The sequence below is a fragment of the Bos mutus genome, chromosome 19 (assembly GCF_027580195.1).
Source record: "Bos mutus isolate GX-2022 chromosome 19, NWIPB_WYAK_1.1, whole genome shotgun sequence".
In the NCBI taxonomy this organism is placed as follows: domain Eukaryota; kingdom Metazoa; phylum Chordata; class Mammalia; order Artiodactyla; family Bovidae; genus Bos; species Bos mutus.
The window spans coordinates 19,756,357-19,782,460 of record NC_091635.1 but is presented as its reverse complement, the minus strand read 5'-3'; the positions used below and the strand labels follow the sequence as shown (position 1 = coordinate 19,782,460).

The window sequence follows — 26,104 nt, the reverse complement described above, 5'->3', positions numbered from 1 at the left end:
TTCAAAAGCATCAATTCTTTGGCGCTCAGCTTTCTTCACAGTCCAACTCTTACATCCATACATGACTACTGGAAAAACCATAGCCTTGACTAGACGGACCTTTGTTGGCAAAGTAATGTCTCTGCTTTTCAATATGCTATCTAGGTTGGTCGTAACTTTCCTTCCAAGGAGTAAGTGTCTTTTAATTTCATGGCTGCAGTCACCATCTGCAGTGATTTTGGAGCCCCCCAAAATAAGGTCTGACACTGTTTCCATTGTTTTCCCATCTATTTCCCATGAAGTGATGGGCCCAGGTGCCATGATCTTCGTTTTCTGAATGTTGAGTTTTAAGCCAACTTTTTCACTCTCCTCTTTCACCTTCATCAAGAGGCTTTTTAGTTCCTCTTCACTTTCTCCCCGTTATGCTGCACGGTTAATTTCAGCTCCTGCGTGGGACCAGTCCGCGAGTCCCCGCCCACTCGCTAGTCCCGCCCCACCCCGAGTCGGCCCCGCCCCACCCCGAGTCGCCCAGTCCTCACGCTCGCCTCACCCCACTCGCTCCTCCCCGAGAGCCCGGATGCGGAAGTGGGGCCGGGTTTCCGCTGTTACTTCGGCTCCTCTTGGCTGGTGGAGTGCTTTCCGCGTCTGGTCCGTCCCTCCCCGAGGCTGCGGCGCTGACGTGGCTCCCGGAAGTGGCGCTGGCGCCTAGCCGTCATGTTGCAGCAGGTAAGGGGCTGTGGGCACCGGGAGAGGGTGGCGGCGGCTGGGCCTGCCGGGTGGGGGCCTGGAGGGGCCCGGCCTGCCGGGTTTGAAGGGGGCAGTAGCGAAGACGCCGAATGTGGACGGGCGAGGGGAGGGGGCCGCCGCCCTGGACATGCGATTACAGGAGTTGCCCTCCCGGGCCTAGCAGTGAAGTTTATGCCGTCGAAGCAGCGTTGGAGGTGATGGACGCTTGGTCCACTCCCGTGACCACATCTGCCCTCAGGGCGAATTACAGCCCTTACGTTTATATCTTCCTGTTTTTGGAAAAATTACACTTTTACTCAGATTATCGTAGGTGGTGTTTTCGTGTTGAGGGGTTACTGTGGTCGAGGCCACCGTCCTAGGCCCTGGGAAAGAGCTGCGAACAACGCGGAATGCTACCTGCCCTGAATGGGCGGGTGAATTGGTTTGCGCGGGGGGGAGGGGGGGGCGGGGGCGCGGAGACAGGATAAATTACAAGACGAACGGTGTTTTCACAGAGTGATAACAAAGCCAGGGTGAGCCCTGGGCTGTGAGTTCTAGGTGGCTGTGACCGTGTCTTTCCGTTGTCTTCCGTGTTGACTAGTGGAGGACGGAATTTCGTTTTGCCTCATGAATGTTTGCTTTTCCTATCAGGACAGTAATGACGACACTGAAGATGTTTCACTGTTTGACGCGGAAGAGGAGACAACTAACAGACCGAAAAAATCCAGAATCAGGTATGAGGACAAGTTGCAAGGGATGGGTTAGCGTCTGGTGCTGTTTCGTCTGTTGACTGGTGCGAGGACTGGGTTTCCGGGCAGAGTGGTTGTGACAGTGCTGGTGGAGATTGTGTACTGCCAGTTTGCTTTTCAGTCTGAGATGAGATGACATCTCACGTTTTCTCTGGGAATAATGGACATATGGAATTTTACTCAGTACTTTTACTCAGATTTACTCAGATTTGAGTTTTCAAATCTGCAAAGCCAATTATTCGAACACTGGTGCTTTTAATTCTGACTCTTGTACCAAGGACACACAATTTTTTTAGATAGTTTCTAAAGATACATTACATTTGAGTTTATTGTGAAAATTTCAGTACTGTATCTTTTGTATCAGTTAATATGAAAACATCAAGCCAAATTTTAGTTCCAAACTTAGTACTCTGTAAAGAAATAAACTTAATGAAATCAAACTCTACCTGAACCTTGAAAACATTACACCAAGTGAGAGATACCAGTGCAGAAGACCACATTTTATATGATTTCATTTATGCGGAATGTCCAGGACAGGCAAATCCATAGGGACCGAAAGTACATTAGTGGTTACTGAGGGCTGGAGGAGGGGTGAGATTGGGGTAAATGGGGGCATGACTGCCCACAGGTATAGGATTTCTTTTGGAGGCAGAGGGGGCGGGGGTATCATGAAAAAGTTCTAAAATTGATTGTGTGATAGTTGTACAATTCTCTGAATATACCAGAAATCACTGAATTATACCCTTTAAACAGGTGAATTGTATGGCATGTGGTTATATCTCAGTGATGCTGTTAATGAAACACCAACTTTGCCTGATGGGTATTTTGTCTTAATGCCTGAAGGGAATTCTGAGGGAGTGCTTTTTAGACAGGTGAAAATGGGAGTCGGTCCTAAGAGCATAGTGTCCCTTATTTCTCCAGCCTTGGTAAGGTTTCTTGTTACGTATCTTGTGAAAGTTTATAGTCAGTGAGGTGTAAAGTCGTGTTTATATAGTGTATATTCTGTGACAGCAGGGCCTAGTCAAATAATGGGACTTAGGAAAAAAGAGAGCTACTCGGTTTGCTTCTTCCTCAAGTCACCTTTTATTTTGACAAGACTCTGCATGGTCCTGTGGCTGAAACATTTTCATCTACATCTGCAGTATCTGTCGTAAAATGTAATTGCATTTCTTTTGTTATGTTTTGGTTTTCAGACACCCAGTGGCATCATTTTTCCATTTATTCTTTCGAGTCAGTGCAATTATAGTCTATCTTCTCTGTGAATTGTTCAGCAGCAGCTTTATTGCCTGTATGGTGACAATTATCTTGTTGTTGTCATGTGACTTTTGGGCAGTCAAGGTAGGTTTGATTGTTTTTATTTAAAAATCATTTAATATGATGAGATTGAATGATGTATAAACAGTAAAAAAAAAAAAAAAAAGACACTGAGCATTTTCGATTGGGGTTAATTTACCTTTTGGTTACCTTAGGCCTCATCTGTGTAAAAGTGCCAGTTATGTCACAGTAGGTTACCGCTCTACTGACCTGTCTGTGTGTTATGTTAACCTGCATCAGCTTTAGAGTGAAACAAACAAAAATGCGACCAGCTGCTACAGACCACACACATACTGCTTCTGGTCCACACCATTGGTTTTGCTTCAGGGGTCACCTCTGGCTGTGCCATGTGTGATTTCTAGATAAGACACCAGGATAGCTTGACCACAGATAACTGAAGGAGTCCGCACCATTGCGAAGGCTCCCATGGGAGCTCCAGGACCGTGTTTCTTAGCCAGGGCCAATCCCCCCCACCCCAGCGGGCATTTGTTGTGTGTCACCGTCCAAAGACATTTTTGGTTGTCACAGCTTGGGGTGGGGGAGTGTGCTGTTGGCATCACGGTGGAGGCCAGGGATGCTGCTGGATATCTTACGGTGCATAGCCGGGACAGCCCCGCACGTCAGAGAACTATCTGGCCCCGAGCGTAGATAGTGCTGGGGCTGAGGAGCCATGTCGTAGGGGATACTGAGAAAGTAAGAAATGGACCCAGAGGCCAGGGTGGTGGAGCGGTAGTTGTATAGATAGAGGGGCGCGTGAGGAAGTCACTGTGGTCCAATATGAGATGTAGACTCCAGGATTAGGCATATGCGTATTCACTGTAAAACTTTTTTGTATATTTGGAAATTTTCAAATTTCGAATACAGGGGAAAAAAAATGCAAAAACTAGTTTTACAATTTCAGAGATGTGTTTACTGATTCAAAAACCAATAAGGTGTTACAGGTCTACTCATGCCCACCAGCCCAGTCATTTTAGATTTTTTGATTCTTACAGATAATCAGAAGTGGTTGGCTTGGTGGTGGCCAGTTTCTGTAGGCCACAAAATGTAGAGAATAAAGATTACAAAGGTCTGGTTCCTGTAGGTACTTCTTTTGTACAGTCTTCTTTGGCTTGAATTTCTTTGAATTCCTTTTGTTGCTTTATGTCCTAAAGTGTTTACTGTATCCAGGTCATAGTTTTGTTTTGACGAATGTTTCTTTTTGTTGTTCATGTTATTTCTGCCTAGCCAGATAGAACACTACCTTTTGACTTTTAGTCAGTTCTTCCTGGTAATTTCTAAAAATTAAATAATTAGAACCTTGTGGGTTTAGAGTTTTAAGAAATATGGCCAGAATATATATTTTCTGATGAACTCTTTAAAAAAAAAAAAAAAGGCTTAAAGAAAGTCACTCTTTGTGTGTGGCAGGATTACTTACAGATACACAAATAATTGAGATATGAAAATAAGTCAGGAATGGGGAAACCATTAAATGGACTGCTTACACAATACCAGAGACTGGGTGGTTCGCAAACAATAGGGATTTATTTTCCACATTCTGGAGGCTGGAAATCCAGGTACAGGGTACCAGCATGGTCAGCTTCTGGCGAGGGCCCTCCTCTGGGTTCTAGACTGCTCACCTCTTAAACAGCTGAGAGCAGAGAGAGAGAATAGAAACTCTCTTGCCTCTAAGGGGGACACTAATCCCTTCTGCACATGTTCCCCGCTCTTGACCTTATCTCACCCTCATCACCTCCCTCAGGCTTTTTCCTGACACCATCACTGGGCGATGCTGTGGGGCTAGACTTTCAGCATATGAATTTGAGGGGACTCAGTATTCAGTCCAAAAGTAGGTTCCAGTGGCTAAAGAGTCGGGTTTAGAAACAGGGAACCAGAGAAAGGACGAGAGCTCACGAGGGGAAAGAAGGGTGATGTTTGTGGATGTGCCGACCCTATCACCTCTGTCCTGCTGGGCCTGCCATGGCCATTGTAGTTACTCTTTTGCCCAGGCCTCATATGTACTGGTCTTAACTGGGTGTTATGGATGGAAAGCTGATGGTTTGTTGTTTGTGAAATATTACACTAAAATAGGATGTTAAAGTAGATGTGTCGGTGCTGTTTTTAAAATGTGTGTATATGTATTAATCTTCACCAGAATGTCACAGGTAGATTAATGGTTGGCCTGCGCTGGTGGAATCATATTGATGAAGATGGAAAAAGCCATTGGGTGTTTGAGTCCCGGAAGGTAAACAGCCTTTGGTGTTTTGGTTTTCTTGCATGTCATTTAATACATTTTGCGTAGATAATATTTGAATATTTAAGGATAAATTACCTATGCAGACGTAATCAACTCATAAAGAACTACCCCGGATCACTTGTGGGGCAGCACTAAAGTAGATGGCCTTCTGAACGCCCCGTTTTCTCTGGCCGGCTCAGGCTGAAAATGGTGTGTCCAGGAAAGAATCATGAGAGAGGGCTTGGGCTCCGAGTGTATGCCGTGTGCCTGGCTGGCCCCTAGGGGCTGCTGCTGCTGCAGGATCTCTTCTGAGCCGCTTGGCTCTGTGGGCTGTGCCAGGGGTAACTGCCTCCAATGGCTCCCTCTTTCCCCCATGGTCCTCCTCCATTCGTGGGCAAGGAAGAAAGAGGATTGCAACTGCATAGAAAATCTGAGTTGATGGAAGCAGTTTGCTCTTCAGGCTTTACCTTCAGAAGCCCTGGGGGACACTGGTCTGTTTGGGGTTTTTAGTCTGCTTCCCTGTAGTAGAATCAGCTTGGGCAGCAGAGGACAACATTCTTGGAGACAGCACAGGTTAAATCTCTCGCCTTCTGCTTGGAAGGGCCCTGACTAGTGCTTCTCAGAAAGCAGTGTTGTGCTCAGTGAGCCCTAGACCTTTATGTTATAAAACCCACCTGGGGAACAGCACACAGCCTTTTACATTCCTGGGTATTGCTAAGACGTGGTGGTCATTGTCAGGGTCCTGACCCCTGGACCCTGACTTGACGTTTGAGTCTCCAGGATGACCATAGCCTTGATTTACTGAATCCTTACCATGAAGGTGTTGTTCAAGGGTTGATTATGAATAACCAGTGTAAGTGCAAGAGGCATGACTAGAAGTGCAAGAGGCATGACTAGAAGCCTATCAGAGGCCACCCTTACTGTGTTGGGTGATGACAGACTGTCCACTCTGCCTTGAAAATGAAACATTCTTGATTTAAAACAAAGCATGTTAAGACCAGTTCTAAAAATCACAGCGATGGTACATCTACTGTTTGAACGGGGCAGGGAGTAGGGGTTCAAAGTTGGGACTTGGGTTGTCTGTATTAATTTATTTAAATTTGAAGGTAAGGAGTTTTTCACTAAAAATGTTTTAACTTTTTGCCAATAAATAGCACAGAACCTCGGTTATTAAATCTGTGTTGTTTTGTAGGCCTCCCCTCAAGAGGGTAAAACCGTCTCCGAGGCTGAATCAAGGATCTTCTGGTTGGGACTCGTTGCCTGTCCCGTGCTGTGGGTGGTCTTTGCCTTCAGTGCCCTCTTCTCTTTCAGAGTAAAGTGGTTGGTGAGTGTCGGTGACCCACCCAGGTGGCCAGTGGGTAATCGCAATGGGTGACCACCAGTCTTAACAATAACATTAGGGTCCCGTCTCAAACAGGCAGCTTCATCCTGTATTTCCCAAGTTTGGGTTCTCAACTCGGCTTTCCTCTGAGCACCAGAAAACAGAGTCCTTTGAAAGACCCGTCTCACCAGTTCTCCAGGTGCCCAGCAGTGTGTTGACTTAGCCCATCTAAGTGATTACCACATTGGTAATCACAGTGCATTGATTACCACATTGATCCCATGACCTTGTCAGGTGTGGGTGGTCTGCATACTCCAGACATGCTTAGCTTAGTTTGGAACTAACAGTGGTCCTTCCTGAAAATGCTGGTGGTGACCTGTCCTGGTCATCTACTGCAACAGTCATTGTACCATCTCTCTCAATTTCTCTGGTTCAGGAGGTTGGAAGGGGCTTGTCTGGGAAGTCCTGGCTTGGGATCTTTTGTTTTTTTGATCGGACAGTGGCTGGGGGCTGGTATGGCCCCTCTCTATGAGGTCCCATGGCCTCCCACATGGACTTTGCACACAGCTAGTTGGGGCTTCCTCACAGCCTGGTGGCCTTGTGGCCTTGTGGCAGTAAGACTGCACTCGAGGCTCGCAGCTCCAGGTGAGAGTGCTGGAGCTCACACGCTAGGTACCTGGTGCAGCTGTACCTGTCTGCTCCGGCTGCCCTGACAAAGTACCACAGACCAGGGGCTGACACGGCAGAACTGTGTTTTCTCCCAATCCTGAAGGTCTCTGTCTCTCTGGCTTATTGGCCGTCTTCTCCTTGTGTCTTTACGTGGTCCTCCCTCTGTTCTTGTCAGTGTCCTAATCTCCTCTGCTTATAAAGACATCAGTCATGTGGGATTAGGGTCTTGTTGATCTTTCTCTTGACCATTCTTTTGGAATTCTCAAGGAAGTAATTGATATTTGCACTCCTGGATCTCAGTTGCTTTTATATGTCTACTCACAGAACCATGGAAAACAGTAGGGAGGGAATGGCCCCGCCACTGCACCCCTGGGTCTGACACAGAGCTCGCATATTGATGGCTGCTTGTTGGACAGTGCAGAGCTCGTGGTGGATGAGTCTGTTCTGGAAGGGAGACGGGAGGAGTCTCTGCCACCCTTCACAAAGCTTCCTCCTTCTCCTCTTTCGCGAGCTGGGCTCCATGTCTCATTGATGGCACAGAGAATGGTCAGTCACCGTCAGGCCTGTAACTGTTGATTGTTGCCCTCCCCCAGGCGGTGGTTATCATGGGCGTGGTGCTGCAAGGGGCCAACCTGTATGGCTACATCAGGTGCAAAGTGGGCAGCAGGAAGAACCTAACCAGCATGGCCACCACGTACCTTGGGAGGCAGTTTTTAAGACAAGTAAGTGTTCTCTGGATGTGAGGATCATTTTGATGTGGTCAGTGACTAATGCAGTGATGATTTCTAACTCTTTTAGAGTTTAATTTCTATAAAATACTTGAAGTTTTTAAAGGGATATATTTAAGTATGAAATGATGATGGTCAAGTTATTTTAATTTGTCTTTGGAAGCTTTTAGGACATTCCAAAAATGTCGGTGTCCTGAAGTTATTTTAAAACCAGAGGGCTAAAATGTTCATTGACAATAAGTTTTTTTTTAGAAAAATTAGCTGAAGTTCAGTTGCTTTCCATTACTTCTGGTGGCAGTCTTGAAGAATGTATCTTATATGGTTTTAGGGTTTATAGTAAGAGCAAGTTAGAAACATAAGACCATATCATTAAAGATTATTTTATTACTGTAGTTTCTGGATGTGAAGGTTTCAGTTAGAGTTTTCAGTGGGATCAGTAGTATTCTCAGGTAAAAATAGTTGCTGGTAAAATCTTTAGGAAATTGATTAGGTCTTTGTGTGAGTGATGCCTCACGTTTGCGTTTGTGCAGTAGTTTGGGCAGGTAATGATGCACGGGACAGTTAACATGTTTTCAACCTTGGCCCTGCATCAGGATAGCCTGGAGGGCTAGAACACAGATCTCAGGGTCCCACCCCCGAAGTTTCTTACTTACTTGATAACCTGAGGCCAGGTCTCACCAGTTGCATGTTTACAGGTTCCTAGGTGGTGCTGATGTTGCTGGTCCAGAGATTACCTTTGTGACCTAGGCCCTGAGAGGCTAAGTGATTCAAAGTGAGGGTTTAACCCAGCTCTCCTCTCTTGAAATTCGTTGCTCTTTCCTGTATGGTTTCTCTTGTAGAAAAGTTAAGAAGTGAGGAAAGCAAGGACTCTTGCAGGGCCATGACTCATCTTGAGGGCTTTGGCAGAGTCCTAGTATACTTTTGCTGGGTGAAGTCCACCTTATGGTAGTTTTCAAGTGTGCGCTCAATAGGTTTTTCCCTTCAGATTTTGAACCTTGAGCTTGATGTACATGGACAGGGTCAATAGACTTACATGGCAGCCAGTGATGCTCTGCTCCAGTGAGACTGCTTGCTGGACATCCGGGTGGACTCACTGCTTTACTTTTCCAGCGTGACAGTAATTTTTAACATAATCGGGCCATGTAGTAACTGCATCTGCTGACAAATACGAAATGTTTTCCTAGTGCTTTGAATCTGGTGTTTTATGTAAAATAGCTTTTCTTTATTTTGTAAATCACTTTTGGCATTAAGGAATTGTTTCTCTGTTGCAGACCACCGGCGACACTCAGACCTCCTCAGGAGAGTGAAAGCCTGCGTGCTTTTTTCAAGGGGAACCACCCAGGGTGGGTCTTGACTGAACCTTCAGAACTCAGAAGCTATTGCAAAGAGGAGTGTGGGGTTTGTTTTTCCATTTAAAAATTTACTTTAAGAAAAAGGAAAAGTAGTTTTCATATTGTCTTCTTTCTAGCACTTGGGCCTTGAAGGTGTGGTATGGCTAGAAACATTGTCAGCATTTGGTTTATGGTATGTCTGTCCATAGTCTTGTGAGATCCCTGTGTGTTAAGTTAAAGTGTCTGTGTTCACATCCATGTAAATGGAGACCTTTGCATCTCGGTCCATAGAACACAGAAGGATGTTCTTAGTCGATCTCAAAACTCTCTGTGTTTACGTACTGTTTCTGTAGATTATTTTAGAAGTTTTTGCTTCCATGGTAAGAGTGAGCACTTTGGCTAATGTATACGTTAGGAATAATGGTTAATTTTACACTTAATATATACTTTCATGGTGAAACTTCTTATCCTAGGCATTCACAGGCAGGTAAAAACCACACTTGGGCTGTTGATGTTAACTAGTTTCTAAAATTTGGTTTATTGATGAGTCTTGTACTTAAGACCCAGTTAACATAACAGGAACATTCATAGTGTATTTTCATGGGATTCCTAGGGATTGCTGCTGTTCTATTTATTTTGGGGGGAGAATAGCCAGGTTTTACTTTGAAGCCCCCAGAAGCTTTTCAGTGGTCCTCGGCCTAATGAAGTCTTTCTCCACTAAAAGAGTATTATTCTTATGTAATAGAATAATTATTTCGATACTTGGCATTGTAAATGCCTAAAAGACGTTTTATTTTGCGAATCTATTTTTTTGTCTTGCTGTAATGGGGATATTGTAAATCATGCATTTGTATTAACGGTATTTCTTAAAACAACATATGTAACAATCTGCAAAATACTGTAGGCGTCTGTGAATTCTGTTGTAGGTACTGTAAACTTTGTTTTAATCAATGGGTTATTTTGTGACTGTATTTATACATTGTTAAAAATTTTTTGAAGATGTTTTGTTTAATTGAATGCGTGTCTTTATTGGAGTGAGAGCTTTGAAGGTGCATAACTTTATATTTGTATAAAACTCTACTGTTTACAAAGCACTGTGACGTTTGTGATCTCATTTGATCCTCATGGCAAACCTGTTCTGTGTGACACCAGTGTATTGGTGACAGAGGGGGACCTCAGGTCACTGAGTGACTTGTCCAAGGAGCCACGGATTACAGGAAGACCCATCAGACACGTCTCTGATGTTTGAGGAATCTTTGTCTCTAAAGGTCCTTTCCTTTCTTATGAATCATTAACTTACTAAGTCATTAATTTATACTCATCTGGTGAGGAAAGTGAACGCTGTGTAGAGACATGTTTTTATTGAACCTGAAAGATCCGACGTCAGTCTGTTGAGTTGGGAGTCTAGCAGGAGACCCAGTGGTGTCATTCTCAAGGCAGCTGTTGTTATTTGAGGCTGCGATCCTAAACCAGACTGAATTTGGGAACGTACATGTGGCAGCACCTGCTGTTTGCTGCTGTTTATCCCCCACTATTAGCTTTTCCCTTCTACTCATTTCCCATTTATTAGCCAGAACATGGCAACAAAGACAGTGTTTCCCAGATTTTTCTGCCGTTTCATGGCTGCACTTCCAGGAAGTGTCCTTAGAAGGATGGCATGCCTGTCTCTTCTCCTTTCCACCCCTGTTAGCTGAAACGTACGTGGAACAGATGGTGCTTGAATAGTTGTTGTGGTCAATGGGGTGGAAGCCTCGTCTTGTGAACAGCAGTGAGTTCCCTCTGGTGGGGACAGTAGCCCTGAAGTGCCCCTCTGAATTTTTAAGCGAGAAACAGACTTCTCTCTTTTTCAAGTGTTACTACTGTTTTCCTGTTGCTGCAGCCTAACTGAATTCTTATCAGTCCGTATTTTTAGCTTCCCCCACAGTTTCTGTTAGTGTGGAGTTTGAGATGTAGGAGTTCAGCAGACACACGTTTGCTCTTTCCACTGTGAGGTATTTAAGCTAACAAGTCCAGCCCTTCCAGATGCTGTTGTTGCATAAAAATTGGCCCCGAAACCAAGCCTTGCAGAGCATCATTTCATGGCACTTACACAAGCTGGGGATCAGGGGTCTGGGTGAAGCCCGTCAGAGACAGCTTTTCTCTGCTGCACAGTCTAGGCTCAGCTGAGAGGTTTGAAGGCCGGGGTTTGCATGCTCTCCAGGAGGCAGGAAGCATCTAGGGGTGTCTTCTTGGGTCTGGAAGCTGATGCTGGCTGTCAGCTGGACCGAAGCCAGGTTACAGTTAGAACACCTACATTTGCAACCTCTGGGTTGTCTGTGGAGGCTCATCTGGGGTTGTCTTCACAGCCTGGCCGCTGGGGTCTCAGACAGGCTTCCCTAGGGAGCCAGAGAAGTGCGTGACGTTCTATGACTAGCCTCGGGATTCACGTAGTGTTGCTTCTGCCACACTCTGGTTGAAGCAGCCACAAAGTCCTCCTGTGTTCACGGAGAGGGGACATAGCAACCATCTTTGGAAGGTAAAAATCTGCCCCCCCCCGCCACTTTAATCGTTTCAAGACTGAAAGCTAGTTGGAAGAGACTGTGGGGTGCAAATATTGCTTTCCCTTTTGTCTTGCTTGGTCAGCCTTGAGCACAAGTGAGTTGGCTGACCGGTGCAGTTAACATGAAAGTAGCATTGCATTCCCCAGCCCCCGTGTACCTGTTCCCTGACCCACACCTTTGAAAGCTGTGTGTTGTGCAGAGCTTACGGCACAGTAAGTCCACCGAGGTGTCGATACTATCATCCGTCAAATTAGTAAAACTCTTTAGAGCTCATTCAGAGTTCTTTTATGTCTAGTAACCTCATTTGATTCTCCCTCTGTAACCTCGAGAGGGAGGTGAGACCGTGAAAACCTCGTGTTACTGACAGTTGCATGTAGTAGAGACAAATGATGTTCGCCTGCTATTGCTTTTGTTCTCCTCTGCTTCTCAGCAGCCCCCTATTTAACAGAAGCCAGGGGGTCAGTTGTGGCCCATGTGATGCAAGTGAAGGTGTGACCTGTGTCACTTCTGGGTGAGGAACGTACAGCGGATGTGGGCTTCTCCAATCTTCTCCCCTTCCGAGGCAGCCAGGGGTGCTCGAAGTCGTACCTCGGCCAGCCAGGTCTCTGGGGGACTTGTCGAGCAGACTCTCCCACCTGCTGCCATCAGACGGATGGTGTGAGTGAGGAGTAAACTCCTGGTGGAGCCACTTGATCTCCTGGTGAATTTGTTTCCATAACAACACAACACAGTAGCCTGTTCTGATGAATACAGGTGCACAACTGACAAGTAATACTCAGAAAACTTTTAAGTCCCAGTTTGCTGTTGGATTCTGGTCCCTTGGTGCAGGGTTGCCAGTTCTGGTCATAGCAGACAGGTGAAGTCAACCAGGTGAAAACTCAAGCAGGAGAGTCCACCTGCATCTGAATGAACCGGAAGTGCCTCGTTTCCAGCATTGCTTGCCCCCTTAGGTGTGTGGTCCCTGTGTGGCTAGGGTTTTCAGTTTTTCAAGAGAAATGGAAAATTTGGATGCTTGTATGAAATCTAGTCTTTTAATGCTTGTAAATTAAATGTTAAAAGGGAAAAAGAGAACACATGAAGGCAAACAGTTTGTTTGCAGGTCAAGTTCGGCTGTGCTAACTTTTGCTGTTGTGTGATTATGTTCACACTAGTGGGACTCTCTCTTCTGAGTCTTGAGTCAAAGCTGAGTGTCTGTAATGAGCACAGCTGCTCGGACATCACCCACTCGGCCCTAACCACCGATTTCCGAGGAGCTCCCAAGCCACTGTTTGCAAACCACTGCTAGGAATGTGAAGCCAAAGTCTGCGTGGTTTTGAGGAACACGTTCTCAAATCATGTGTCAGATACATTTTCAATTAAAAACAAAGTCAAAATAATAAGTTCTTGTGAGAAGCAGGAACCATTCTTTCTATCCTTTTTTATTGTTATTCTAGGAGGAAAAGAGCAAGCCTATCGTTTCCTGAAGAAGTTAAATGTAGCAAGGAAAGGGGTAATCTAACCTTTACCCACTTTTAATTCATGAAGAAATAATAATTAAAGTACTATGGTCAGAAAATCAAACAGTACCGAAGGGCTACAAAGAAATGCAAGTCTTGCCCACTCTCAGTTCTGCTATCAAGTAGTAGACATCTTTATCTGCGGCAGTTTTTGTATTTGGGGGTATTTACCTCCACACTGAATAAAATGCTTATTGTTTTTACAGTGTTTCTTGACTTACCAACTGTCTATATTAGCTTTTGGCTTCCCACTATGAAAAATGAAGATTTAACTCAAACCCCTCAGGTGGTGCTAGTGGTAAAGAGCCTGCCTGCCACAGTCCCTGGAGGAGGTCATGGCAGCCCACTCCAGCATTCTTGCCTGGAGAATCCCATGGACATAGGGTCACACAGAGTCAGACGCTACTGAAGTGACTTAGCACACAGTATGTACCCCCCTCATAGTTTGAGCACTTTTCCCCCAGTTGTTTATAAAATCACAGGCTTAACGTAAACCTCCATTTGTTAACTCCTTCAGTTGTCCGAAGGTAAAGTTAGTTTTCTCTTTTTGTTAGTAATTTGTTCAACTGCAAATAACAGAAATAATAGTGGCTTATTATATTATAAATAATAGTGGCTAAAAAAAAAAGTGTATGGCTTTCTACAAAAGAGGTTTAAAAGTGGGCACATGGTGGTGTTGATGCACTTACTAAACAGTTCTCAGAAAGCTGGTTTTTGTCCCCATGCTCATTGTCTCAGGGTCACAAGACGGCTGTCACAGCTGAAGATGACTCATCTGTTTATGAGCAAGGAAGGAGAAGGGAGGTTCCGGTCCTGTCTGTCCTCTTCTATCAGAAAATCAAAAGCTTTCTCAGCAATCACAGTAGGGTTTTGCTTCTGCTTACATCTCATTGGCCAGAGTGGTGTCACTCAGGTGTGTAAAGTCTGGAAAAGCAGGTAGGTAGGTGGACATTGCTGCCTTGAGTAAAAGTGAGGGCTTCCCTGGTGGCTCAGACAGTAAAGAATCTGCTTGCAATGCAGGAAACTCAGGTTCAATCCCTGGGTCAGGAAGATTCCCCTGGAGAAGGAAATGGAAACCCACTCCAGTATTCTTGCCTGGAGAAGTCCATGGACAGAGAACCTGGTGGGCTACAGTCCATGGGGTTGCAAAGAATTGGACACGATTGAGCGACTAACACTTTCAAAGGAGAAAGGGACATTGGGTAGGGAACTGGCAGTGCCCACCAGTTCTCATGGGGGCTTTATGTAGGGGACACTGATGCTGTCAGCATTGCTTCTACAATAAATAAGTAGGTGGGCATGTTGCTCCATTGAATCTGGACAGCTTTTTAAATGCCAGCTTTTGCTGCAAAGCTATTGAAGCACAACTTGGTGAGGTCTGTGAGGGCGTAGGCTGGTGTGCTCTTACATACATATTCTTACTTCGGTGTGATTTGGGGGTTGGATTTAGAATATTCAGAGCCTACTCCCTCAAGAGTTCTCTCCAGGTGGTGCCATCCCCAGGGGAGGGTGTTTTTGTAAATACATTAACCATTGGCTTGCACAATGATGGGTTATTTCATGGATAGAGAACAGTTCTGTACAACCCCAAGTTGTCTGGCATCTCTATAGCTTCCATATGTCCCAGGAAAATTAGGTACATGCAAATCCTCCTTTAAAAAGAAGGGAAAAGCAACCCCTGACAGCTGTCAGTTGGAGGCTGACCTGGCCCTGACCACTAGACTATGGGGTTCTCCTTGAGCATAGGTAGTCCTCTATGACACTGACATCTGACAGAGTCATTCTGTGGCCCTGAGAGAGTAAGACAAAAATGTGGACCCTGTGTAATCGTGTTGGAGCGTAGAAACAACCTTTTGAATTGCAAGTTAGAGTCACTGCCGCAGCATTCGTCTGCTTTATTGCGGCCACACTCACAGGAATTATATGTGTATTTGCAGCACCTGACTGCCACATGCATGTGTAGGGTCTGCATGTCCAGGAAAGACCTGAAAAGGCGCTAATCTCTCACCTCTAGACTGTCTTGAGGTTCTACACAAACAGGAAATAAAAGCTTAGGTAGAGTTGTAAATTACTAGTGTTACGTGCCCCAGTACATGTGAGCCCTTTAGCAAAAGGCTTACTTCAGATGCCTAAGGAAATCTCTGATTATTAGCTGAAGATGAACCTAGCTGAGTAGAGATTTCAGTGACTACACATGACAAAGAATACTACAGATGCTCAGAGTTAGTTCTGAAAAGTTACTGAAAGAACCTGCAACCTCCACCACAACAAGCATTAAAGGAAAGAGGAAACAAATCTGATTTCCAGAGTTGTCTCCTTATATTGCTGAAATTGTCCAGTTTTCAACAACAAAAAAAATGGTAAGACACACAAAGAAACAAAGACAGTATGGCTCATACACAGGAAAAAAATTCAACAGACACCTTGTCCAGACTTGAAATCAGCTGTCGTGTATGTTCAAAGAGCTAAAAGAGGCTGTGGGCAAAGGACTGAAAGAAATTAGGGAAATGATCTATGAACAAAATGTGAATATCAGCAAAGATAAAAATTATAAAAAGGAACCAAATAGAAACTTTGGAACTGAAAGTATGGTAACTGACATTAGAAATTCGGTGGAGAAGTTAAACAGATGAAAGAACAATTGAAAACAGGACAATTGAAATATTGCAGTTAGAGGAACAGAAAGAAGAGTGAAGAACAGTGAACACAGCCTGTAGACCTCAAACATACACCCTAGGGGAGTTCCAGGAGAAAGGTGAATATTTGAGGAATTAATGGCTGCAAACTTCTCAAATTTCATGAAAGATTTTGGGGAAAAAAAAAACCAATCCACATTGATCTGTACTTCCAAGAAGTGCCATGAATTCTAAGTAGGATAAATTTAAAGAGGCCCACATCTAAATACATTCATAGTTGAATTGTCAAAAGCCAATGCCAGAGAATATTAAAAGCAGCAAGGGAAAACAATACACCACATGTAAAGGATGCTCAGTGAACTTAAAAGCTTGCTTCTTGTCAAAACCATGAGGTCAGATGACACTTTCAAAACAGACTTTAAGACAAAATGAATTGTTACAAGAGACAAGGACATTACATATTGAAAAAAAAAGGTCAATCCATCAGGAAGACGTGACAATTATGAACATATATGCAGTTGGTATCAGAGCTCCAAAATGCACAAAGCGAAAGCTGAGAGGATTGAAGGGAGGAATAGAAAACTCAATAATCATTATTACTGATGGTTCACTATTAATAATTTAATGATCAAGTGAGATGATCCATGTAAAATATTCAGCATAGTCCCAAATACTCAGCTGTCCATAATGGAGACTCAGAAAGGAAAACAGTTGCTTAGCTAGTTGAAAGTAGAGAAGTCAGGAGGCCTAACCCCTAGTTGAGTGACTTCTATATGGTTTAGATTCCCATTCAGGATGCGGCATGGAGAATTCAAATGGACAAAAGCCATCAGTTGCAGGGATTTTTTTTCTATATCTGTAATTTATTATACTATTGATACATGATTCCATATTATAACATAAGGAAGATACTGTAATAGAACTGTACTGTATATATCCAAATTTTTTTTTTTAATTTTAATTGGAGGCTTATTACTTTACAGTATTGTGGTGGTTTTTGCCATACATTCACATAAATCAGCCATGGGTGTACATGTGTTCCCCATCCTGATCCTCCCCCCCACCTCCCTCCCCATCCCATCCCTCAGGGTCACCCCAGTGCACCAGCCCTGAGCACCCTGCCTCATGCATCGAACCTGGACTGGCGATCTATTTTACATATAATATACATGATTATATACAAGTTTCAATGCTATTCTCTCAAATCATCCCACCTTCACCTTCTCCCACAGAGTCCAACAGTTTGTTCTTTACATCTGTGTCTCTTTCACTGTCTCGCATATAGGGTCATCGTTACCATCTTTCTAAATTCCATATGTATGCATTAGTATACTGTATTGGTGTTTTTCTTTCTGGCTTACTTCACTCTGTATAATAGGCTCCAGTTTCATCCACCTCATTAGAACTGATTCAAATGTATTCTCTTTAATGGCTGAGTAATACTCCATTGTGTATATGTACCACAGGTTTCTTATCCATTCGTCTGCCGATGGACATCTAGGTTGCTTCCATGTCCTGACTATTATAAACAGTGCTGCAGTGAACATTGGGGTACATGTATCTCTTTCAATTCTGGTTTCCTTGGTGTGTATGCCCAGCAGTGGGATTGCTGGGTCATAAGGCAGTTCTATTTCCAGTTTTAAGGAATCTCCACACTGTTCTCCATAGTGGCTGTACTAGTTTGCATTCCCACCAACAGTGTAAGAGGGTTCGTTTTTCTCCGCACCTTCTCCAACATTTATTGCTTGTAGACTTTTGGATCGCAGCCATTCTGACTGGCGTGAGATGATACCTCATTGTGGTTTTGATTTGCATTTCTCTGATAATGAGTGATGTTGAGCATCTTTTCATGTTTTTTGTTAGCCATTTGTATGTCTTTTTTTGAGAAATGTCTGTTTAGTTCTTTGGCCCATTTTTTGATTGGGTCGCTTATTTTTCTGGAATTGAGCTGCAGGAGTTGCTTGTATATTTTTGAGATTAATTCTTTGTCAGTTTCGTTTGCTATTATTTTCTCCCATTCTGAAGGCTGTATTTTCACCTTGCTTATAGTTTCCTTCATTGTGCAAAAGCTTTTAAGTTTAAATAGGTCCCATTTGTTTATTTTTGCTTTTATTTCCATTACTCTGGGAGGTGGGTCATAGAGAATCCTGCTATGATTTGTGTCAGAGAGTGTTTTGCCTATGTTTTCCTCTAGGAGTTTTATAGTTTCTGGTCTTATATTTAGATCTTTAATCCATTTTGAGTTTATTTTTGTGTATGGTGTTAGAGTGTTTTGGATGTGAGGGCGATTTGGTTGCGACATCTGTCACCCCATTGATCGCCAGGGTTGATTTGGCTGATCTGGCTGGCTAGGCGGGTGTCCCCTTTCTCCCTCACCGCTCCATGTGCGTCCCTCCCGAAGCTGTGCACCTGGTCGAAGAGGATGACCGTCCCCCATAGAGGAGGACTGGTCTTCGGTTAAGGGTGTATGAGTAGCTGTGCTTCCCTGTGAGAACCTCCAAACAAGCTTTCAAGGAAAGATTCTTTTGCAGGCTGATTCTTCTATTTTGCATTTTGCTTAGACCAAGTTAGAGATTGTAAGATGAGCTGGTAACTTACTATAGTGTTTATTTACAGCTTATATTTAGAACACATCTTATTATTTGTGTTTTTCAGATAGTCATTGAAATCCAGCAATGCTATGGACTGTGTTCATGGTGAACATTTCTTTTAGGGTATTGCCTTTCTCTGCACGCCCTTTTCCTCTTTTGCTTGTAACTTTTGCAGGGTCCACTAGATGGCAGTACATCAACGTAAAATGCAAAGAAAAGAGCCAGACTGTAGCATCTTGTTTACTTGGTTTGGTGAGAAATAATAGTTTTCCTGGAAAATTAGCCTGCAAGTAGTGAGTTAGGACTAAATCCATGTTTCCTGTTGTGAAATTAATTAAAACCAGTGCCTATGAATGAGTAGATGCTGAATGAATGAGTACAATTATTTAGTACTTACAGTGTACCAGACACCGAGTTAGGTACTACATACATGATATATGTCTGCTTTCCTCACATCACCAACCCCCTTTCCCCCAGTTGAACAATACAACTAGAGCATCTTGTTTACTTGGTTTGGTGGGAAATAATAGTTTCCCACCAAACAGGTGAAGCCAGGACTGGTCAAGTGTCAGGGGAAGGTGATGAGTTTGAATCTAAGATATGTTTGGTTTGAAGCCAGTGTTTACATCCAGGTACCAGAATGCAACGGAACAATGGATTTCCATTAGGACTGGGCAAAAGCTATGAATTTATGAGGCCTCTCTGCAGAGCAGAGTTGAAGCCATAACAATGGATGGGCTGCCTTTGGTAAACGTGCCTGTTGAAGGACAAACAGCTGTGGGACTTCCTGGCCATTGGGTGGCTAAGAATCTGCCTTCCAATGCAGGGGATGCAGGTTTGATCCCTGGTCAGGGAACTGAGATTCCACATGTGGGGCAAATAAGCCCAGAGCTTCAGGTACTGAGCCCACGCACTCTGGAGCCTTGAAGCCACAGCTAGAGAGAAGCCTGCACACTGCAGTGAAGACCCCATGTGTCGCAACTAAGACCTGACACAGCCGGATAAATAAATATGAAAAGAAAGAACAGCTGAAGTGTAATTCCCAAGGAGAAGGTGATTCAGCAGAGGGCTAAGGGAACACGCACTGGAGGCAGACAGTCCTGAGTGTAAAGCCTGGCTTTGTCCTTCCTGGTGGTGTGTTCTCAAGCAAGGTAAGAACCTCTTTGACCCCTTGCAATAACCTCCAGAGGGAGATACTCTCACCATTTTACAGATAAGAAAACTGAGGCCTGCAGAATGTAGGAATTCACCCAAGTTCATGGTGCATCTGGTACATGATGGTGCCAAGACTCGGATCTGGCAAGTCTGACTGAGGCTTAACTTACACTGCCAGGTACCATGTGCGATGCTTCCCCAATCATAGCGCATAGGACACTGCCTGGTAATTCCTTGTGTATGTTTCCATCTCCTTGTATCAGTCAGAGAAACAGACCAGTAGGAGATATAAACGTGAGCTTCTCAGGTGGCACTAGTGGTAAAGAACCTGTCTGTCAATGCAGGAGAGATAAGAGACGCAGTTTCCACCCCCTGGAGGAGGAGATGGCAACCCATTCCTGTATTCTTGCCTGGAGAATCCCACGGACAGAGGAACTTGGTGGGCTGCCGTCTTTGGGGTCACAAAGAGTCGGAAACGACTTGAGTGACTAAGCTCACACACACATTCTATGCTGAAGACCTAACCACTGTGATTGTTTGGAGGCAGAGCTTTTAGGAGGTAACTAAGGTTAAATGAGGCAGGATGGGTCCTTATAGGTGGCCTTATAATAACAGGAAGAGATCACTCCCTGTGCCCATGCCGAGGAAAGGCCATGTGAGGACACAGAGAAAGTGGCTGTCTGCAGGTCCAGCTGAATCCGTTGGCACTCTAATCTTGGGCTTCCATCCTCCCAGAACTGTGAGAGGTGAACTTCTGTTAGCTTAAGCCACCTTGTCTATGCTGTTTCGTTACGGCAGCCCAAGCTGACTGCTACAGTCCTAACCGGAATGAACTGTAGTATTTTAAAGCTTGTCTCATAGAGGATGTGAAATGAGCCAAAGAAGCATAAAGGAAGGAAACACTAATTTTCATGAAGGCTTTTCTGGCTCCAGGAACAAAATAGAAGCTCTTTCTGCATCTAATTGGGTCCCGCCCTCTCAGTGTCTGAATTCCTGCCTTGTGGTGTGGGGCCTCATCACTTTTTGTTGTTGAAACTCACTTTATTTTTTAAAAGTCTTGAACAATAAGTTATAATTATTTCCCCTTTTATATCTCCATCACTTTTAATCTTGCTAATCCCTTCAAGGGCTTCCCAGGTGGCTTAATGGTAAAGAATCCACCTGCCGATGCAGGAAACGTGGGCTTGATTCCCGGGTCGGGAAGATCCCCTGGAGAAGGAAATGGCAACACACTCCAGTATTCTTGCCTGAGAAATTCCATTGTCAGAGGAGCCTGGCAGGCTATACAGTCTCTGGGTTTGCAAAGAGTCGGACACAACTTCGTGACTAAACAACAACAATCCTTTCAAGCCTGGTTTCCTTGTCTGAAAAACTCGGATAATAAAACCCACCTCACAGAATTGTGGGAATTAAATGATAACTTATGTGCCAGCACCCGGTCATACATAGGATTGATTTAGACATGCTCCTGGACCAGGCATTCTCACACATCACTGGTGGGACTCTCAACTGGATGAATGTCTAAAAATGCTCAGAAATAACTATTGTTGTTTTGTAGTTCAGTCGCAAGTTGTGTCTGATTGCCCGTGACCCCATGGACTGCAGCACATCAGGCTTCCCTGTCCTTCACTATCTCCCAGAGTTTGCTCAGACTCATGTCCATTGAGTTGGTGATGCCATCCAACCATCTTATCTTCTGTTACCCCCTTCTCCTGCCCACTCTTTCCCAGCATCAGGGTCTTTTCCAATTAGTCAGTTCTTTGCATCAGGTGGCCAAAGTACTGGAGCTTAAGCATCAGTCTTTTCAGTTAACATTCAGGGTTGGTTGGTTTCCTTTAGGATTGACTGTGCTGATCTAAACACAGACTGAACTACAAATACATGTTGTGGGGAACTTCCATGAAGTGGTAGCAAGGACTGGACTGAACCTCCCATTGTAAACAATGGGAAAGCTGAACAAGATACATAAAGTAACTTCCTCCACTACCTTGGCATCGTACCACAAGTGGTGCACAATGGTGGTGCCTGAGAAAAGGGATAAAAGTGAAGTGAGCCTTTTAGTTGCCTTGGATTTCCACCTGCAGGCAGTTTCTGATGCTGAGATGGGGAGGAGGAACCCAGAGAGAGGCAGGCAATCCCTCCCAGACTTCCCTGGTAGTCCAGTGGTTAAGAATCCACCTTTTAATGCAGGGGACAGTTTCCATCCCTGGTAGGGGAACCAAGATCCCACATGCTTCAGGGCAGCTAAGCCTGCATGCTCTGGAACCTGAGTGCTCTATCCCACATACTGCAACTAAGACCCGATGCAACCAAGAGGAAAAAAAAGCGCATATTGAGAAAATTAGAAAAAAGTCTCTGAAAAACCCACATGGTAAAAAATTCAAGTACAAAGGAACAGAGCAGTTTCCCCTACACGTCATTGGCATTTATATTTTTATTTGATTTCTCACCTCTGTGCCTTCCTTGTTGGAGGCAGAGACCACTGTCACGTGTCTCCCCCCATCCCCCATGACAAACCCTGTGGGTACCACGTGTTTTCTCAATATCTGACTGTCCTCACGCGTAGACCCTTGGCCTGAAGAAGGGCTGGCAAATGTGCACCTATGTGCTGCCCACCTTCCTGGGCCCTGACAGACATCACTAGTCAAGCCTGGAGCACTTCCCCACTGAGCTTGGTTGTAGTCAGGGTTCTATTAATAGGTTATATTAATAGATGGTTGCTTCCAATTCACTAGCATTAGTGCTGACAGTATTTAACTGTTTGGCATCCTGGGCCTGAAGGAACGCTTAGGATTCAGAAAGGCACAGTAACATCCTGTCCCGGACATGGTCTAAGTTTTCTGCCAGCTGTCGTCTGCTTTCCAGTACGTGGTCATGGCTGGCATGCTGGCGGTCTGGCTGAGAGCCGGGTCGGGGGGAGACATTCTGAGGGGACTGAAGGCTTGGGATGCCTTGGGGCTGATGGAATGAAGAGGCTTTTGAGCTTGGCTGGGTTGCTGACAGTGTCCAGGGTTGCAACCACGGCGGATGGAAGTTGGGACTTGATCACAGCTCTGAACCCCTTGTTTTGGGGGTGGAGCCTGATGTGATGTTGGCCCCTGCTTTGAACTCTTAGTGCCTGAGGGGTCCTCTGTGAGCACCTGCAGTTGTTCTTCTCGGCTGAGGATTATCTCGGCCTAATTTGCAGACGGAATAGAAAGAGACTGGGTGTGAGACCTGGCTCTGGACTCATGTTTTGTCTCTGCCGCTTACCAGTCAAGCAGTCCAGCTTCCACCTCTGTTTTTTTTTTTTTTTTTTTTAATTTACTTATTTTTTTAATTGAAGGATAATTGCTTTGCAGAATTTTGTTGTTTTCTGTCAAACCATAACATGAATCTTTAAGGAGAGGTTGGCGACATCAACTCAGGAAGTTGCTTGGAGATTTAACGAGACAAAGTAGGTAATATATCAAGCATACAGTGGATATTAAAAATAATCAGCACTGGGACTTGCCTGGTGGTCCAGTGGTTAAGAATCTGCCTTGCAATACAGGGGATGCAGGTCCCATCCCTAGTTAGGGAACTAAGATCCCACATGCCGTGGGGCAACTTACCTTTGGACCTCTAGTGCCGCACTGAAGACCTGCCACAGCCGAATGAATGAATAAATGAGCAGCACTGACATACTGTTACTGTGAGAATCCCAGGGACTGGGGAGCCTGGTGGGCAGCCGTCTCTGGGGTCACACAGAGTCGGACATGACTGAAGTGACTCAGCAGCAGCAGCAGCACTGTGAGGTATCTTCCCTCATAGCTAATTGGCCTGCAATGCAGGAGACCTGGGTTTGATTCCTGGGTCAGGAAGATCCCCTTAAAAGGGAAATGGCAACCCACTCCAGTATTCTTGCCTGGAGAATCCCGTGGACAGAGGAGCCTGGTGGGCTACAGTCCAGGGGTTGCAAGAGTTGGACACAACTTAGCAACCAAACTACTACTACTAGACTAATTCAGTTAACATTCATGACATTGCTCATGCTGTGAGGTTCTATAATTATCATCCTAACTTGATAAGGTGAGGGGAGCTCAGAGCGGTTGGTTTTGGTCAGGGTCACGCAGCTGGTCCCTGCTAGAGACCCGAGCGTTCTGACCTCTGGCCTGCACTCTCAGCTGCTGTTCTCCCCATGGAGGCCAGTCCCCTTCGCCACAGCATGGCCAGCAACTCATATTCATTGGCCACCAGCTTTGTGCCAGCATCTGTGTTAGGTGCTGGGGAAATACAAATATTATTAAGTTATATTTGGGAATGAATGAATGGGGACATGAAGTTGAGTGGCATATGGTTTTGGGGTCATAGAAAGCTTGTAATTGGTGTGGGGTGATGGGATCGGGGAGAGAAACCCAAACAGCAGAAAAGAAGTGTCCTACGGAAACGACTGGCAAACTCAGTGTCCTTTCAGAAATCTCCGCGGGTAGATGATTAGATGTGCTCAGTTGCTCATTCGTGTCTGACTCTTTGTGACTCCATGGCAGCCCGCCAGGCTCCTCTGTCCATGGGGTTCTCCGGGCAAGGGTACTGGAGTGGGTTGCCATGCCCTTCTCTATCTTCTCTCTTCTTGCTGTTGCCTCTGCACTGATGACCTGCTGTGGGCGTCCCTGAGCCTCCCTGTGCTTGGAGACCCCAGAGCAAGGGAGAGGCTGATGAAAGATGGATTTTAGGATAATTGTGGTCTTGACCCCTTGGAGTGGTGTTCAGAGGCTCGTGTCTTTATGACCTGGCCTTTCTGGATTCTGCTTCTCCACAAACAAAAACGAGTGTGAAAAAAAAAAATCCCATTCTTTCTCTCCTCTGAATTCAAGTGACCCTGGTAACATTTCGTCATGAAAGTCACATCCAGGGAGGGAAATTCAAGGGGGAGGGGACACGTGTACATATATTAATGTATGGCAGAGACCAACACATTATTGTAGAGCAAAAGTGAAGTGAAGTCACTCAGTCGTGTCCAACTCTTTGTGACCCCATGGACTGTAGCCTACTAGGATCCTCCAACCATGGCATTTTCCAGACAAGAATACTGGAGTGGGTTGCCATTTCCTTTTCCAGGGGATCTTCCTGACCCAGGGATCGAACCCTGGTCCCCCGTACTGCAGGCGGACTCTTTACCATCTGAGCCACCAGGGAAGCCCTGTGGAGCAATTATCTTCCAATTAAAAATAAATAAGTCACATTCCACATAGCTGGCATCTCACTTCTCAGGCCCCGAGGAGGCCTCCTGGGTAGAGAGACGCTGCAAGGCTGGGTGGCAAGTCCTCCATGGAGCCTGGCTCCAGGCCCCCTTCACCCAGCTGGTCGTCCTGGGTCAGGTCCCCCAAGAGGGACACTGAGATGACAGTTCTGCAAGCCCTGTATTCCTGTTTCCCAGAGAGGCATGAGAGGAGCTGGGTGGGAGAGGATATGACTTCAGACTAAGTCCCGAGGAAGTGACTTTAGCCCGTTTCTGCAGGGGGTTTGTAAACAAGGGGTTTGTAAGTGCCCAGGAGCAAAGGATGGGGGGCTGGGTTCTCTTGGCTCCTTCCCGTCAGTCACTGGCCATGCCCCCCCCACAAGTGAGGAAGGGGTTCACCCCACCATTTCTGACTGATTCCAGTAGTCCAAAGGCAGCTGTTCAAAAAAGACTTGCATTTGCGAGCTGTTGGAAGGAAAAAGCCCCCTGAAGTTGGGTAAAGGGTGCCCCCATACAGTGATGGGGTCCCTGGGGGGGGCAAAACTCCTACAGCTGGGAGCTCCCCAAGGCCAGGACCTGTGAGTCATCAAACTGTTAGTCAGAAGGGAGAGAAGCCTTTCACCCTTTTTTACTTTGAAAATGTAAATTGAGAGATTGAAGATTATACGTCAAGGTCCTCTGGGTAGAATCTTGGCTGTTTGGATAGACTCTTAGGACTGGATGACAGTTTGGGCCTTGATGTTCGGTCCCCCATCGGAGGCTTGAACACCCTATTTCTTATTATTTCCAGTAGTGAAAAATCTAAATAAAGAAAATGCATAACTGTTTTAAAGAAGAAATGCCTGATTGTTTTCACATAGAATGTTTCTTAAAGCCCAATTTAAAATTCAGTCCACTCTTGGGATATTTTTAGCATCTTGAGAATGTTCCAGATCGCTGACTCAGTAAGCCCAGGCTCTTAAAAATGCGTGTTTTTAAACCCCACAATGTAACATTGTCTGAGCTCCTTACCATTTCAGTCTGCTCGTACAGCCTGAAGTCGGCCTTGGTTTCCTAGGGGATGTATCTGAGCATCCAACACCCCCAACTCAAATCTGATGACAGAGCAAGTTCCGGGCATAGCACAGAGTAAAGGGGGCCTATGGTGGCATGAGAAGGAACAGAAGTCTACTGTGTTCATGGCAGCCAGAGCCGCCAGGGCTCCGGAGCTAGTGCAGGTCAGCACCCTCACTTTGCAGAGGAAGAAACGAGAGCCCGGGGATGGCCAGGCACTTGTCCAGACCGCCTGCTGCCTGCTTACTTCCTTCCCCATGGCCACCTGAGAGGGGAGTGGGTGTGCCGGCTCCCCCTTGATTCAGTGGAGCTCCTTCCTTTGGTGAAGTTAGGTTTGGTTATGGTGGTAACGGTGGTTTGCTTGACACACGTGGATGCTTTAGGAGGTGGTAAGACAGAGTGTG

At 45.3% G+C, this 26,104-nt stretch overlaps 1 protein-coding gene across 2 annotated transcripts; it reads left to right on the top strand.

The window, feature by feature from the left end:
• The first annotated feature begins 550 nt into the window (after positions 1 to 550).
• On the top strand, positions 551 to 10,123 carry TVP23C (trans-golgi network vesicle protein 23 homolog C). 2 transcript variants are annotated; one of them, XM_005887252.3, is made up of 7 exons: positions 551 to 705; positions 1,357 to 1,439; positions 2,648 to 2,792; positions 4,900 to 4,989; positions 6,173 to 6,304; positions 7,564 to 7,692; positions 8,970 to 10,123. In XM_005887252.3, the coding sequence occupies exons 1-7, from the start codon at positions 694 to 696 to the stop codon at positions 9,003 to 9,005; spliced, it is 627 nt and encodes a 208-aa protein (XP_005887314.1). In that variant the 5' UTR covers positions 551 to 693; the 3' UTR covers positions 9,006 to 10,123. The 2 variants fall into 2 exon arrangements, with proteins under 2 accessions (XP_005887314.1, XP_070245640.1); XM_070389539.1 differs by lacking the exon at positions 551 to 705 and adding an exon at positions 778 to 920.
• Positions 10,124 to 26,104: the final 15,981 nt, after the last annotated feature.

Excerpts from the sequence above, each read along its gene's own strand:
- TVP23C (XM_070389539.1), top strand. The coding sequence starts at position 816 with ATGTGGACGGGCGAGGGGAGGGGGCCGCCGCCCTGGACATGCGATTAC. Across the intron at positions 4,990-6,172 it reads GGGTGTTTGAGTCCCGGAAG|GCCTCCCCTCAAGAGGGTAA; the intron begins GTAAACAGCCTT and ends GTTGTTTTGTAG. Across the intron at positions 7,693-8,969 it reads GGAGGCAGTTTTTAAGACAA|ACCACCGGCGACACTCAGAC; the intron begins GTAAGTGTTCTC and ends TCTCTGTTGCAG.